A 16635-nucleotide genomic window follows, 5' to 3' on the forward strand; every position below is an offset into this window, starting at 1 on the left:
CACCTGCCCCTGAAAGGTCTATGCACGGCCCTGATCCGAAATGACACACCAGGCATCTCCACTGCCTATCTATGTTCTTGTGGATTTATATTGGTGCAGATTTAAATGATTTTATTTACATTTACATTTAAGTCATTTAGCAGACGCTCTTATCCAGAGCGACTTACAAATTGGATAAGTGTATGATTGCTAGTTTTCTTCTCTAGGGTAAGGGGGCAGCATTTGGAATTTTGGATGAAAAGCGTGCCAAATTAAACTGTCTTCTACTCAGGCCCAGAAGATAGGATATGCATATAATTAGTAGATTTGGATAGAAAACACTCTAACATTTCCAAAACTGTTTAAATAATGTCTGTGAGTATAACAGAACTGATTTGGTAGGTGAAAACCTGAGAAAAATCCATTCAGGAAGTTGGATTTCTTTTTTAATAGTTTTCTATTCAATGCCATTACAGTATCCATTGACTTAGGACTCAAATTGCAGTTCCTATGCCTTCCACTAGATGTCAACAGTCTTTAAAAAATGGTTTCAGGCTTGTATTCTGAAAAATGAGGGAATAAGAGTCTGAATGAGTGGACCCTGCAGTGTCACAGAGCTTTTTCATGCGCGCGACCAAGAGAGTGCCGTTGTTGACCTTTTATATTGACTACGTTATTGTCCGGTTGAAATATTATCAATTATTTAGGCTAAAAACAACCTGAGGATTGAGTATGAACATCGTTTGACATGTTTCTATGAACTTTACGGATACAATTTGGATTTTTTTGTCTGCCTGTTGTGACTGCGTTTAAGCCTGTGGATTACTGAAGAAAACGCGCAAACAAAAGGAGGTTTTGGGATATAAAGAGAGACTTTGTCGAACAAAAGGAACATTTGAATAAATTAATGTCTTCATGTCTTCAGTGCAATCATATGAATATCATCAAAGGTAAGTGATACATTTTATCTCAATTTCTGACTTGTGTAACTCTTCTACTTGGCCGTTTACTGTTTGTAATGATTTGTCTGCTGGGCTATGTTCTCAAATAATTGTAAGGTATGCTTTCGCCGTAAAGCATTTTTTAAATCTGACATGGTTGGATTCACAAGAAGTTAATCTTTAAACCTATGTAAAATAGTTGTGTCTTTTCTGAATTTTTATAATGAGTATTTCTGTATTTGAATTTGGTGCTCTGGAATCTCACTGGATGTTGGCCAAATGGGACGCTAGTGTCCCACATATCCTAGAGAGGTTATTAACCTATTGCAGATCTGGACAAACCACTATTGTCACTATGGATAGAGGGTAGGTAGACTATATTGACCTGTGGTATAGTAAGTGCCCAGAAAGCATAGTGCATAAGGGAAGTACCAAAACACCTTGATAGGGGAGGCTCATGCAGATGAAGAAATGTAGCTACAGTATATAGAAAAAGTCAAACCTGCAAAATGGGGACTGTAAACCAGGGAACAAATGCACTACCCTCCCCTGTGCCCAATAAAAAGACACACAAGCCTCCCCAAAGCAACAAAAAGTTTTTTTGACAACCCTTACCTATTTTGTACCAGCCACCCCACCTCACTACATTTCGAACTGTGCCTAATTCAATATAGTACCATGATTTCATAGAAATAGTCATGGGCCTTAGCGTCAAAGATTTTGTTTTTGTTTAATTGTGACGTAGATGTGGTAGAGATGCTCTTTGGGATGTATACATTTCTATTAGAAGGGGTGCCCAAAAATGTGGGAATGGTACCCCCTATTTTGTTATTTTTCTTACATAATCCTTTTTTTTACATAAACCAGCCAGATTTTGGTGAACTACTACATTAATAACCTTAGAGACGTATTTAAAGTGCAATGTTATCAAACTTAATTGCACACACACCTTAGATTATGTATACATTATGTACCTTATCTACTGAGAACATACAATGTGTAGCTAATTGATTGAGAACATGTGTAATTTACCCTAAGTATTACATTAAACTGGTCTACTCTAACATAGTAGACAGGGCCCAGTCACAGAAACAATGGTACTTTGTCCCATCAAAGGTTTCTCAGTAGATAATGCTTTTCTAGCCCCTACTTTTGCAATTATGCTTTTATATAATTATATGGCAGCCATTATGAAGCATCAAGTTTCACCATGGTCAAACATGGCATGGTAATCCAAAAGCAGATCCAAACATCTCACTTCTGGCCAAAAGTCTTTGATGGCCTTTGATGAGCAAAGTTTGTTCAAAAGACTTATGAAGAGCAATGTTTGGTGGACTGCACATAAATATCTCCCTATGGCACATAATAAGATAGCTTTTTGGCACCCCTTCTAAGATTTTTTCATATCACCTGAGGAATGTTTGTTCCAAAATTCTTGCTTGTATCCGACCAGGACTAAAAACCAAATAAGAATACTGGCCTTGCTGACATTTTGGCTGGAGATGGATTCAATCACATGAGAGTTTTGTGGCTCTATCTATTGCAACTAATACTGCCAACTCAGACCAGGAAATACCATTGGTCAATGAAGATCATTGATTATCACCATATTGCCCTCTTGTAAAAGTGTCTTCCACTTTTATCCTCTTGAACGGTCTATTACACAACAGGTAGATTAGATTCTGCTGTTTCGATCTCTCCTCAGTCCGAAGGAATTGTCTGTAGAGCTCCCAGACAGGATTGTGTCGAGGCACAGATCTGGGGAAGTGTAGTGTAGTGTCAACAACGCAGCCAGTGCCAGCTAGCCACTGCCAGCTAGCCTACAAAGTCAACAACGCAGCCACTGCCAGCTAGCCTACTTCACCAGTACTGTATCATTTTAATCATTTTAGTCAATAAGATTCTTGCTACGTAAGCTTAACTTTCTGAACATTCGAGACGTGTAGTCCACTTGTCATTCCAATCTCCTTTGCATTAGCGTAGCCTCTTCTGTAGCCTGTCAACTATGTGTCTGTCTATCCCTGTTCTCTCCTCTCTGCACAGACCATACAAACGCTCCACACCGCGTGGCCGCGGCCACCCTAATCTGGCGGTCCCAGCGCGCACGACCCACGTGGAGTTCCAGGTCTCCGGTAGCCTCTGGAACTGCCGATCTGCGGCCAACAAGGCAGAGTTCATCTCAGCCTATGCCTCCCTCCAGTCCCTCGACTTCTTGGCACTGACAGAAACATGGATCACCACAGATAACACTGCTACTCCTACTGCTCTCTCTTCGTCCGCCCACGTGTTCTCGCACACCCCGAGAGCTTCTGGTCAGCGGGGTGGTGGCACCGGGATCCTCATCTCTCCCAAGTGGTCATTCTCTCTTTCTCCCCTTACCCATCCGTCTATCGCCTCCTTTGAATTCCATGCTGTCACAGTTACCAGCCCTTTCAAGCTTAACATCCTTATCATTTATCGCCCTCCAGGTTCCCTCGGAGAGTTCATCAATGAGCTTGATGCCTTGATAAGCTCCTTTCCTGAGGACGGCTCACCTCTCACAGTTCTGGGCGACTTTAACCTCCCCACGTCTACCTTTGACTCATTCCTCTCTGCCTCCTTCTTTCCACTCCTCTCCTCTTTTGACCTCACCCTCTCACCTTCCCCCCCTACTCACAAGGCAGGCAATACGCTCAACCTCATCTTTACTAGATGCTGTTCTTCCACTAACCTCATTTCAACTCCCCTCCAAGTCTCCGACCACTTCCTTGTATCCTTTTCCCTCTCGCTCTCATCCAACACTTCCCACACTGCCCCTACTCGGATGGTATCGCGCCGTCCCAACCTTCGCTCTCTCTCCCCCGCTACTCTCTCCTCTTCCATCCTATCATCTCTTCCCTCTGCTCAAACCTTCTCCAACCTATCTCCTGATTCTGCCTCCTCAACCCTCCTCTCCTCCCTTTCTGTATCCTTTGACTCTCTATGCCCCCTATCCTCCAGGCCGGCTCGGTCCTCCCCTCCCACTCCGTGGCTCGACGACTCATTGCGAGCTCACAGAACAGGGCTCCGGGCAGCCGAGCGGAAATGGAGGAAAACTCGCCTCCCTACGGACCTGGCATCCTTTCACTCCCTCCTCTCTACATTTTCCTCTTCTGTCTCTGCTGCTAAAGCCACTTTCTACCACTCTAAATTCCAAGCATCTGCCTCTAACCCTAGGAAGCTCTTTGCCACCTTCTCCTCCCTCCTGAATCCTCCTCCCCCCCCTCCTCCCTCTCTGCAGATGACTTCGTCAACCATTTTGAAAAGAAGGTCGACGACATCCGATCCTCGTTTGCTAAGTCAAACGACACCGCTGGTTCTGCTCACACTGCCCTACCCTGTGCTCTGACCTCTTTCTCCCCTCTATCTCCAGATGAAATCTTGCGTCTTGTGACGGCCGGCCGCCCAACAACCTGCCCACTTGACCCTATCCCCTCCTCTCTTCTCCTGACCATTTCCGGAGACCTTCTCCCTTACCTCACCTCGCTCATCAACTCATCCCTGACCGCTGGCTACGTCCCTTCCGTCTTCAAGAGAGCGAGAGTTGCACCCCTTCTGAAAAAACCCACACTCGATCCCTCCGATGTCAACAACTACAGACCAGTATCCCTTCTTTCTTTTCTCTCCAAAACTCTTGAACGTGCCGTCCTTGGCCAGCTCTCCCGCTATCTCTCTCAGAATGACCTTCTTGATCCAAATCAGTCAGGTTTCAAGACTAGTTATTCAACTGAGACTGCTCTTCTCTGTATCACGGAGGCGCTCCGCACTGCTAAAGCTAACTCTCTCTCCTCTGCTCTCATCCTTCTAGACCTATCAGCTGCCTTCGATACTGTGGACCATCAGATCCTCCTCTCCACCCTCTCCGAGTTGGGCATCTCCGGCGCGGCCCACGCTTGGATTGCGTCCTACCTGACAGGTCGCTCCTACCAGGTGGCGTGGCGAGAATCTGTCTCCTCACCACGCGCTCTCACCACTGGTGTCACCCAGGGCTCTGTTCTAGGCCCTCTCCTATTCTCGCAATACACCAAGTCACTTGGCTCTGTCATAACCTCACATGGTCTCTCCTATCATTGCTATGCAGACGACACACAATTAATCTTCTCCTTTCCCCCTTCTGATGACCAGGTGGCGAATCGCATCTCTGCATGTCTGGCAGACATATCAGTGTGGATGACGGATCACCACCTCAAGCTGAACCTCGGCAAGACGGAGCTGCTCTTCCTCCCGGGGAAGGACTGCCCGTTCCATGATCTCGCCATCACGGTTGACAACTCCATTGTGTCCTCCTCCCAGAGCGCTAAGAACCTTGGCGTGATCCTGGACAACACCCTGTCGTTCACAACTAACATCAAGGCAGTGGCCCGTTCCTGTAGGTTCATGCTCTACAACATCCGCAGAGTACGACCCTGCCTCACACAGGAAGTGGCGCAGGTCCTAATCCAGGCACTTGTCATCTCCTGTCTGGATTACTGCAACTCGCTGTTGGCTGGGCTCCCTGCCTGTGCCATTAAACCCCTACAACTCATCCAAAACGCCGCAGCCCGTCTGGTGTTCAACCTTCCCAAGTTCTCTCACGTCACCCCGCTCCTCCGCTCTCTCCACTGGCTTCCAGTTGAAGCTCACATCCGCTACAAGACCATGGTTCTTGCCTACGGAGCTGTGAGGGGAACGGCACCTCAGTACCTCCAGGCTCTGATCAGGCCCTACACCCAAACAAGGGCACTGCATTCAGCCACCTCTGGCCTGCTCGCCTCCCTTACCACTGAGGAAGTACAGTTCCCGCTCAGCCCAGTCAAAACTGTTCGCTGCTCTGGCCCCCCCAATGGTGGAACAAACTCCCTCACGACGCCAGGACAGCGGAGTCAATCACCACCTTCCGGAGACACCTGAAACCCCACCTCTTTAAGGAATACCTAGGATAGGATAAAGTAATCATTCTCACCCCCCCCCCCCCCCCTTAAAAGATTTAGATGCACTATTGTAAAGTGGCTGTTCCACTGGATGTCATAAGGTGAATGCACCAATTTGTAAGTCGCTCTGGATAAGAGCGTCTGCTAAATGACTTAAATGTAAATGTAAATGTAAGAATAGTCTCAGTTTTCTAGAACAATGATTCCAAGGCCGGGATTCAATGAAATGTGCATTATCGACAAGCACATTGACTTGACTTTTAAAGGTAATATACGTTAACACTCTGTCCCCATAGCAGAACCCTTTTTGGTTCCAGGTAGAACCCATTTGGGTTCCATGTAGAACCCTTTCCACAGAGGGTTCTACCTGGAAAAAGAAAAGGGTTCTTCAAAGGGTTATTCTATGGGCACAGGTTCTACTATAGATAGCATTTGAGTGTACTGTGGATGCAATCTCTACGAACATCAGGGAAAACTCAAATTAAAGTGCCTTCCGAAAGTATTCATACCGTTTATATTTTATCCTTACCCAACTACACACAATACCCCATAATGACAAAGTGAAAACATGTTTTTAGACATTTATGCAAATGTATTGAAAATTAAATACAGATATCTCATTTACACCCCTGAGTCAACACTTTATAGAAGCATCTTTGGCAGTGATTACAGCTGTGAGTCTTTCTGGGTAAGTCTCTAAGCGCTTTCCACACCTGGATTGTGCAACATTTGCCTATTATTATTTTCAATTGTTCAAGCTCTGTCAAATTGGTTTGTCAGAGATTTTCAGGTAGATTTAAGTCAAAACTGTAACTCGGCCACTCAGGAAATTCACTGTCTTCTTGTGTTTTAGGTTATTGTCCTGCTGAAAGGTGAATTCATCTCGCAGTGTCTGGTGGAGAGCAGACTGAAACAGGGTTTCCTCTAGGATTTTGCCTGTGCTTAGCTCCATTCCATTTTTTTTATCCTGAAGAACTCCCCAGTCCTTAACTATAATATAATAATAATAATAATAATTAACTATTACAAGCATACCCATAACATGATGCAGCCACCACTATGCTTGAAAATATGCAGAGTGGTACTCAGTAATGTGTTGTATTGGATATGACCCAAACATAACACTTTGTATTCAGGACCAAAAGTTAATTGCTTTGCCACATTTTTTGCAGTATTACTTGTGTGCTTTGTTGCAAACAGGATGCATGTTTTGGATTTGTTTTAATTCTGTACAGGCTTCCTTCTTTTTGCTCTGTCAATTAGGTTAGTATTGTGGAGTGACTATCCATCCTCAGTTTTATCCTATCACAGCCATTTAACTCAGTAACTCTTTTAAAGTCACCATTGATTGACTGAGGGACCTTACAGATTATTGAATGTGTGGGGTACAGAGATGAGGTAGTCATTCAAAAATAATGTTAAACAATATTATTGCAGACAGAGGGAGTCCATATGACGTATTTAGTCTTACCATAACAAAGGATTGAATAGTTATTGGCTTCAGACTTTTCAGCTTTTCATTTTTAATTTATTTGTAAAAATAAATGTTAAAATATATTTCCACTTTGACATTATGGGCCAGTGACAAAAGAAATCAAATGTTAATCCATTTTAAATTCAGGCTGTAACACAACAAAATGTGGAGAAGGTCAAGGGTGTGAATTCTTTGTAAATGCACTGTATCCCTTCAAGCTGCGACTCATATGGCCCATATGAATGATCCATGGCCTCAGGCCTTGGTTCAGAACATAGAGATCTTACAGTAACCCAATAAATGATGAGGTGTTATACAACATCCCGGGTTCAGTAGCAGCCATCCTTCCAGCTGCCGTCTCTCAGGGCGCTTAGCGCAGCCAGGCTCTTTGGGGGGGTCAATAGACTGCAAGAAAGTGAGAGGGGTCGAGAGAGAGAGTGAGAGATAGGGAGGGAGGGAGATATATTTATATAGAGGGAGATTCAAAGATAAATCACTCAGGATGAAATGGGATAGTTGAGTTATACATTTAGACCCAATCGTATGAGGATATGTTGCACTGCTAATGAACGTGTTTTGTATTGATTATGAAGTTCTTATGTAGGTACCCTTCATATAAAGTGTAACAACAACAACATTTTATAGAAATACTGCTTTTCCTCTCATACTTTTCTATTTAACATGACCCTCGATAATGTACCCACATTCTTGAGGCTACAATAATCAGCTAAAGGTAATATTATATAATATCATGGATAACATTCTGTAGATAATCTATAATCATATTATTTTTTATAGCACGCTAATGTTAATTTGGAAAGTAAAATAGACAGGCATCTTTTCACCCTTAGTCCGAATGACCCTATTTACCTGTGTGTGGGCTGGGCAATCTTGCTGGGGCGGGGGGTGCCACCGGTCCCTGTGAAAGAGGCGGGTCGTGGTAAGGCACTACGGGGGATGGAGGAGGGCTGGGGGACACCACTGGGGATGGTGACTTTGAGGGCCTTGGGTGCACTGCTGGGGATGTTGTGAAGAATGGCAGAGGTAGAGAGGGTGTTGGAGGAGGAGAAGGGACCCTGTTGGACCGTGGGGCTGACATAGGCTGTGGCCTTGACAGGGTGTCTAGGGGTTGTGTGGAAGTTTCCCACACTCTGGAATCGCTGGCTGAGCTGGGCGGTGGAGGGAACTGAAGGCAGAGGAAAAGGAAAGAAGGGTTAGTCAGTCATCAAACTATTCTAACCCAAGAATGTGGGGTGCAATGAGCTTAAATTAAATAGGCTTACATAAACAGTTGATACTGGTTCCTTTTCTGTTAAGTCATTGTGTAAAGAATCAACATATTTTATACATAACACATATCAAAATAATAAAAAAAACTCTGTAAGAGGAGGAGGAAAACAATAAATCAAAATAAAGGGCAAGACAGTGTGCAGGATTCCTGTACTGACACAACTGATAGTAAACCAATATGGGAGAGATCTTACTGGAGGACTGAAGTCGTGCAAGCCCATTGGACGAGTCGAAGCTTTGGCTGTTCCGCATGGTTACTGGCAGGGAGGAGGGGCCAGATGAGTGATTGACAGGAGACACCAGGCTTGGAACAACACTGGGATCGTAATGCATGCTGGGAGCTCGGATCAGGTTGGGCATGCTTCTCCGCAACTTGTCTACGTAACCATGGAGACACAATCAAATGTCCACAGTCAAAAGAGGGAAGTTAAAAATCCATTGCAATCAAACCGGGAAGACATGCATGAAACGTATTACTCTGTGTTTTGGCCAGTGTTCTTCAGTCCTGGTCCTGGAGATCAACAGGGTATGCAGGCTTTAATTCCAGCTCAGTACCAACACAATTCAACTACTCAAGGCCTGATGATCAGCTGATAAGTTGAATTAGATGTGTTAGCATTGGGCCAGAACAAAAGCCTGCATACCCTGTGGGTCTACTAGGATGGAACACCCCAGCTCGAGACTGACCTGTGCTGGACCTGTATCCATGTGTGTCCACGATGAGTCTGGAGGGTCCAGAGAATTGCTGCTGGTACTGGGACAACCCACTGAGGGAGTACTGAGGGGTGGAGGTGCTGCGCCTGCTGCACTCCCTGATACTGGAGATACTGGAGAAGGTGTGTGAGTGAGACAGGCTGCCCCACTGCATGGACCCAGTCCTGAGCAGCCGAGGCTGGGGCGGAGGGAGCTGGTTGTAGCCCTCCTCATCCTCCTCTTCCTCGTCCAGGTCCATCTCGCTGCACCGGAGTGAGAAGCTGGAGCTGCCACGGCTGGCCGTGATCGAAGAAGACGTAGTGGCGTACTCCTGACGCAGGCCTGGTGAAGGGAGACATACGGTACCACCCAAAAGTTTGGACACACCTACTCATTCAAGGGTTTTCTTTATTTTCACTTTCATGGTCCTTGATAACAAACATGTATGCCATCTGTAAATATGAATACAATTGTTAAATGATGAGCCTAGATGATTTAGCCACGGAAAACGATAGGAACCTTTCCTCTAGCCACGATTTGCTGAGATAATGGATTAGCCGGACATGCCGAGAGATGAGTTCGGATTGGTCTGCCATGTAGCATGCTTCTGTCTATAACATGAGCTGGTCAGTATGTGTAGGTAATCCTTTCTAACGCAGCTCTTTTTGAACGATATCAAGAAGAACTGCAAAACTGTTGCTAATACTCTCTACTTTCTAGCAGAGTTTTGAAATTAGTTGAATGCCCGTTGGAAGCAGTGTATGCTAAGGCGTTTGATTGCAAATATGCGGAGGGAGTCAAAAAGAGAACGCCTGTCTCCGGATTACTCTGTGTGGTAATATTATTTGCAACGCCGATCCAGTTGCATTGCTAGTTATAGCCTAATGTTAGCTAGCTAGTTAACATTGAATCTTGTTGGTTAGCTTTCGCTACCTATAGATTCATGCAGGGTAGTAATTTTAAGATTTGGGATTATGGTTAATTGTTTATCTAGCTACATGTCTAAACAAAAGACTTCACTATGCAAGTAACCAGTGTACCGTTTGCACCTTCTGTATCCTGTGCATGTGACAAATAAACATTAATTTTAGTTGATATAATGTGTGTTTACCATAGACTGTAATGTGAAGAACAACATGACCTGCACCAAAGTCAAATTAGGATATAACGTTAGGCCAGGGCTCTCCAACCCTCTTCCTGAAGAGCTACCGTCCTGTAGGTTTTCACTCCAACCCTTACCTAGCACACCTGATTCTAATAACTACCAGGTTGATAAGCTGAACCAGGTTAGTTACAACTGGGGTTGGAGCAGAAACCTACTGGATGGTAGCTCTCCAGGAACATGGTTGGAGACCCCTACGTTAGGCCAATGAGACAGTGTCCAAGTTCTAAAATTCTCTGGTAGAATGCCTTGCTTTTATGTCATCACACTCACAACCTTAAGCTATTTTTTGTCATTAGCTCACCATTAACTTGTAAATAATAACCTTGTTGTGAGTTTATTTTCCTGTAATAATTAATACAAATTAGCTAAGTTAAGACGCTGTCAGCTACGGTGCATTTCGGAAAATATTCAGACTGCTTGACTTTTTCCACAATTGGTTTATTTTATTCCACAATTTATTTACATAAGTATTCAGACCGTTTGCTATGAGACTAGAAATTGAGCTCAGGTGCATCCTGTTTCCATTGATCATCCTTGAGATGTTTCTACAACTTGATTGGAGTCTACACTGTGGTAAATTCAATTGATTGGACATGATTTGGAAAGGCACACACCTGTCTATATAAGGTCATACGGTCAACAGTGCATGTCAGAGTAAAAACCAAGCCATGAGGTCGAAGGAATTGTCCGTAGAGCTCCAGGACATGATTGTGTCGAGGTACAAAATCTGGTGAAGGTTAAAAAAAAAAACATTCTGCAGCAACGAAGGTCCCCAAGAACCCAGTGGCCTCCATCATTCTTAAATTGAAGTTTGAAATCACCAAGACTCTTCCTAGAGCTGGCCGCCCACTTAAACTGAGCAATCGGGGGAGAAGGGCCTTGGTCAGGGAGGTGACCAAGAAACCGATGGTCACCCGGAAAGAGCTCCAGAGTTCCTCTGTGGAGATGAGAGAACCTTCCAGAAGGACAACCATCTCTACAGCACTCCGCCAATCAGGCCTTTATGGTAGAGTGGCCAGACGGAAGTCACTCCTCAGTAAAAGGCACATGACAGCCCGCTTGGAGTTTGCCAAAAGGCATATAAATGACTCTCAGACCATGTGAAACTGTCATGAGAATTTTCAATCCCAATGGTAATAACTAACAATCAATAGCTCTGACAAATCCCTGTGGTTTTGTAAGACCATGGGTATAATAATACTTAGTCAAAGACTCAGCTTATGCAAAAGGTTAGCACAGTTTATTCAGAGAACGTTCTAAAGTCAAGAATAAAAGGACATCAATTTTATAGCTGTGCACATACTTCCACAAAAACAGTAGATATCCTACGCACATACTATCCCACTACCCAGCCGACAAAGATTAGAGGTGGCCGTGGGAATCACTCCTTCCTCCCTCAAGATAGGGAGACCCTGGGAAGTACTCTCAGTGGCCCACAGCCAAGGTCGGCACCGAATCCTGCTCAGACAGTCTGGTTTTTAAGACACTACAAAGACAAACATTAGCTGTATTGTTTTACCCTAATTCTGACTAGAACTACACATTTATTGATTATAATTTTATACAATCGAATAAATTCCATACAATTATATGGTTTCAGGGTGGAATATTCTAATCATTCAATTAACAGAAACAAGATTCTCTGGTCTGATGAAACCAAGATTGAACTCTTTGGCCTGAATGCCAAGTGTCACGTCTGGAGGAAACCTGACACCATCCCTACGTTGAAGCATGGTGTTGGCAGCATCGTGCTGTGGGGATGTTTTACAGCGGCAGGAACTGGGAGACTAGTCAGGATCGAGGGAAAGATGAACAGAGCAAAGTACAGAGAGATCCTTGAAGAAGTCCTGAGCGCTCTAGAGCAGGTTCTCAAACTGGGGCAAAGGTTCACCTTCCAACAGGACAATGACCTTAAACACACAGCCAAGACAATGCAGGAGTTGCTTCGGGTCTCTGAATGTCCACTGGCCCAGCCAGAGCCCAATCAAACATCTCTAGAGAGACCTGAAAAAAGCTGTGCCTCGACGTTCCCCATCCATCCTGACAGAGCTTGAGAGGATCTGCAGAAAAAAATTGAAGAAACTCCCCAAATACAGGTGTGCCAAGCTTTTAGCGTCATACCCAAGAAGACTCAAGGCTGTAATCGCTGCCAAAGCTGCTTCAACAAAGTACTGAGTAAAGTCTGAATACTTGTGTAATTATGATATCAGTTTTTTATTTTTAATACACTAGAAAAAGTTTCTAAACAACAGCTTTTACTTTGTCATTATGGGGTATTGTGTGTAGATTGATAAGAAAAAAAGTAAAAGGGTCTGAATACTTTCCGAATGCACTATTTATTATATGGTCATTATTGGAACTGGCTAGCCAGCTAACTTAACGTTAGCTAGCTAAAAAGCTAGAGAGGAACAAAAACATTGTTTAGAAAGTTGATTTTAGTTGCATGGTATGCTAGATTGACATACACTAAATTCATTTTTAACCAGGCTGCTGATGTCATGCAGCCTGTCGTTTTTGTGTTTATACTTTTTCATAACGACAACGATAAGTTTGATGTCGGGCGACAATAGAATGCTCATGATGCAACAACTGTATACAAACATACACTACCATAATCTCTCTGTTTAGCACATGGCCTCACATGTGAATTCTTAAATAGATGGGTGGGGCTTAGGGTGTGAATGATGCTGAATGGGTGTAGCCAAAGAAGAGCTCTCCAGTAGGTGTACCAAAACATTCAAGGGGACATTTTTTCAAAAGTGGGGTTGCAAATGTATCAACTTTCAAAGCAGAATTACTTTCCCATTGTTCCTCAACTGTAGTGTATGATATACAATTTTCTAGCTCTGAGTTTCTACTTTTATCCCATGTAAAAAAAAACACATAAGACCAAATCAAGCCGGTCGGGCACATTTATGCTTCATGGTAGAACAATGAACAAAATATATTGTTAGCATATACAGCTACATATGTTCCTTCCACATAATCTAGCGTGTTTATAAGGTGTATCCAATACAAAATGTTATTGAGTTTATTGTTCATTTCTACTTGTACAATTCCCAACTGATGAAGATATTTATCATTATAAAAGCAGTAGAGTGTAATCTACTCACTCTCCTCCTGCAGTCGAGCCATGACCTGTACGTCTGTCATGTCCTGTAGTTTATAGCCCATAGATATAGTGTCATCCTCCAGCTCTGAAGTGCCTACCTCACTATCCATGGAAGACTGGGGGCTGACCGCAGCATGCTGCCGACTCACACCTGCAACTACAGAGGACACAGTAATGTATGCTAATGTACGGTAATGAATAATAATATATTTATTTTATATAGTGCTTTTCATTCAAATGAGTATCTCAAAGATGCTATAAAATAAAATAAAAGATATAGGGTTCTGGAGGTTGGATGATGGTCTTCCACAGCTTCAGATGGTAATGTATGGTAAAGTAATGTGTTGTTAAAGCTAATATATGAATTCACTGCAACTCCTTTTTCTGTAGTGTACTGAACACAATAGTTCAGTGCAAGAAGATGTGAATAAAAATATGAGGTGAATAATAATATTTTTGGAATAGTGTGATATATTTGATATTGCTGTGGAGTGAGGATGCTGCAGTACTGTTGGTGAATTAACATATTTCAGTGTGTTATTACTTTCAAGGACAACATGATCACTCATGGAATTATGGGTCTTCACCTCTTTTAACTTAGCAATGGTACATCATGCTTCATAACAGTGATGAGTCTTACTGTGGTAAACCGAGTTAAGGCTGCAGGAGCCCCTCCCTGGGAGAGTCTGCTGCTGGAGCAAGGGATGGCAGGATGCAGAGAAAGGAGCTGGAAAAAAGAGGAAATGGGTTCAAAATAGAGAGGGAGAGCCATAGAAAGCCTTGACACTATCCCAAATCAACCCCTAGCCCATAGTCCTTAGGCACATTATATAGATTTGAAAGTATTGAAAGAAAAAAAGTATACCTAGCCAGCATCAAAGGTCAAGGTGGAACTATTACTATTTTGCTGACAGCAATCTAACCCTCTCAAAAATACACTGCCTTCGGAAAGCATTCACACCCTTGACTTTTTCCACATTTTGTTGTGTTATAGCCTAAATAAAACATTTATTAAATTGGATGTTGTGTCGCTGATCTACACACAATATCCCATAATGACAAAGTGTTTACAAATTAATAAAAAATGAAAAGTTGAAATGATTTGAGTCAACCCCTTTGTTTTGGCAAGTCTAAATAAGTTCAGGAGTAAAAATATGCTTAACAAGTTACAAGTTGCATGGACTCACTCTGTGCAATAATAGTGTTTGACTTGATTATTTACTTCCCCATCTCTGTACCCAACACATACAATTATCTGTAAGGTCCCTCAGTTTTCCAATGATTCACAAAGGGCACCTACTGGTCGACGGGAAAAACAAAACAAAAGCGGACATTGAATATCCAATTGAGCATGGTGCAGTTATTAATTACACTTTGAATTGTGTATCAATACACACAGTCACTACAAAGACACAGGCAGCCTTCCTAACTCAGTTGCCAGAGAGGAAGGAAACTGCTCAGGGATTTCACCATGAGGCCAATGGTGATTTTAAAACAGTTAGAGTTTAATTACTGTGATAGGACATAAATGGTGATTTTAAAACAGTTACCGAGTTTAATTACTGTGATAGGACATAAATGAGGATGGATCAACAATATTGTAGTTACTCAACACTACTAACATAAATGAAATAGTGAAAAGAAGGACGCCAGTACAGAATAAAATAATGCTGCAAAAAAACTGCCAAGGAAATTAACTTTTTGTTATGTTATGTTTGGGGCAAATCAAACAGAACACATCACTGAGTTCCACTCTTCATATTTTGAAGCATGGTGGTGGCTACATCATGTTATGGGTATGCTAGTCATTGGCAAGGACTAGGGAGTTTTTAATTATAAAAGGAATTAGAGCTAAGCACAGGCAAAATCCTAGAAGTGTCACGACTTCCACCGAAGGTGGCTCCTCTCCCTGTTCGGGCGGTGCTCTGCGGTCGTCGTCGCCGACCTACTAGCTGCCACCGATCCATTTTTCATTTTCATTTGTGTCTGTCTGTTTTGTTTACACCTGTGTCCTATTAGTTAATTTCGGTGGGTTTATTAACCTCCGCTGCCTGATAGTCTTTGTGCGGGATTATTTGCTGTGTTTGCTCTGTTAGGGGTGCGTGTTTTGCACCACAGGTTTTTTTTTCTCACAGTCGTTGTATTGTTGGTATTGTATTAGGAGTAGAGGTTTCTCCTCCATGTGTTTCATGATTCTTCCCTATGTGTGGCGACTTCGTTGGGGTGTGTTTCTCCACCTGCTGTTGTTGTGTTGGGACTTTATAATAAACGACTGTGCCACTAGGACTTCCTTGCTCTCCTGCTCCTGACTCCTGCACCTACCTCTTCTTATGAGGCACCTAACAAGAAGAAAACGTTTCCAACAGACAACACATCAGTGAGTACCACTAATCATAAAACAAATTCACCTTTCAGCAGGACAATTACCTAAAGCACAAGGCCCAATATACACTGGAGTTGCTTACCAAGATGTTATAGAATATAAGTGCCCTAGTTACAGTTTTGACTTAAATCGGCTTCAAAATCTATGGACAGCCTTGAAAAAGGTGTCTAGCAATGATCAACAACAACTTGACTGAGCTGAATCATTTTTAAAAGATTAATGGGCAAATAATTTACAATCCAGGTGTGCAAAGCTCTTAGTGACTTACCCAGAAAGACTCACAGCTGTAATAGCTGCTGATTTTAACATATTGACTCACAGGGTTGAATATTTATCTAATCAAACTATATTAGCGTTTCATTTTCCATTAATAAAAAAATTTGACATTAGATTATTTTGTGTAAATCGTTAACAAAAAATGACAATTAAATCAACTCTGTAACATAACAAAATGTGAAAAATGTTGAGGGGTGTGAATACATTCTGAAGGGTTCAAAGCAGGGATCATAATTTGTAAATCATAAGTTTAATATACTTTAAATTATTTTATGATAAGTCCCAGACTTGTAAAATGAAATATGTATGATTAACAGTCCTAGAGTCATATGCGGTCACTGAATTTCTTACACATACAACAGATAATTTTTTCCTTCATGAGCATGGCCTTATT

General features: G+C 42.7%; 1 protein-coding gene across 1 annotated transcript in view; it reads right to left on the minus strand.

Moving 5' to 3' along the window:
- Positions 1-7352: 7352 nt before the first annotated feature.
- LOC124042849 (SLAIN motif-containing protein 1-like) overlaps positions 7353-16635 on the minus strand; it is a 38816-nt gene continuing 29533 nt past the window's right edge. The window contains exons 4-9 of the mRNA XM_046360977.1: positions 14223-14309; positions 13584-13739; positions 9300-9647; positions 8807-8989; positions 8193-8508; positions 7353-7727 (exon numbers count right to left, since the gene is read on the minus strand). Of these exons, the coding sequence (XP_046216933.1) occupies positions 7652-7727; positions 8193-8508; positions 8807-8989; positions 9300-9647; positions 13584-13739; positions 14223-14309 (1166 nt within the window). The 3' untranslated portion in view covers positions 7353-7651. The remainder of the gene's footprint in view (positions 7728-8192; positions 8509-8806; positions 8990-9299; positions 9648-13583; positions 13740-14222; positions 14310-16635) is intronic.

The sequence above is a fragment of the Oncorhynchus gorbuscha genome, linkage group LG09 (genome assembly GCF_021184085.1).
Source record: "Oncorhynchus gorbuscha isolate QuinsamMale2020 ecotype Even-year linkage group LG09, OgorEven_v1.0, whole genome shotgun sequence".
Lineage (NCBI taxonomy): Eukaryota > Metazoa > Chordata > Actinopteri > Salmoniformes > Salmonidae > Oncorhynchus > Oncorhynchus gorbuscha.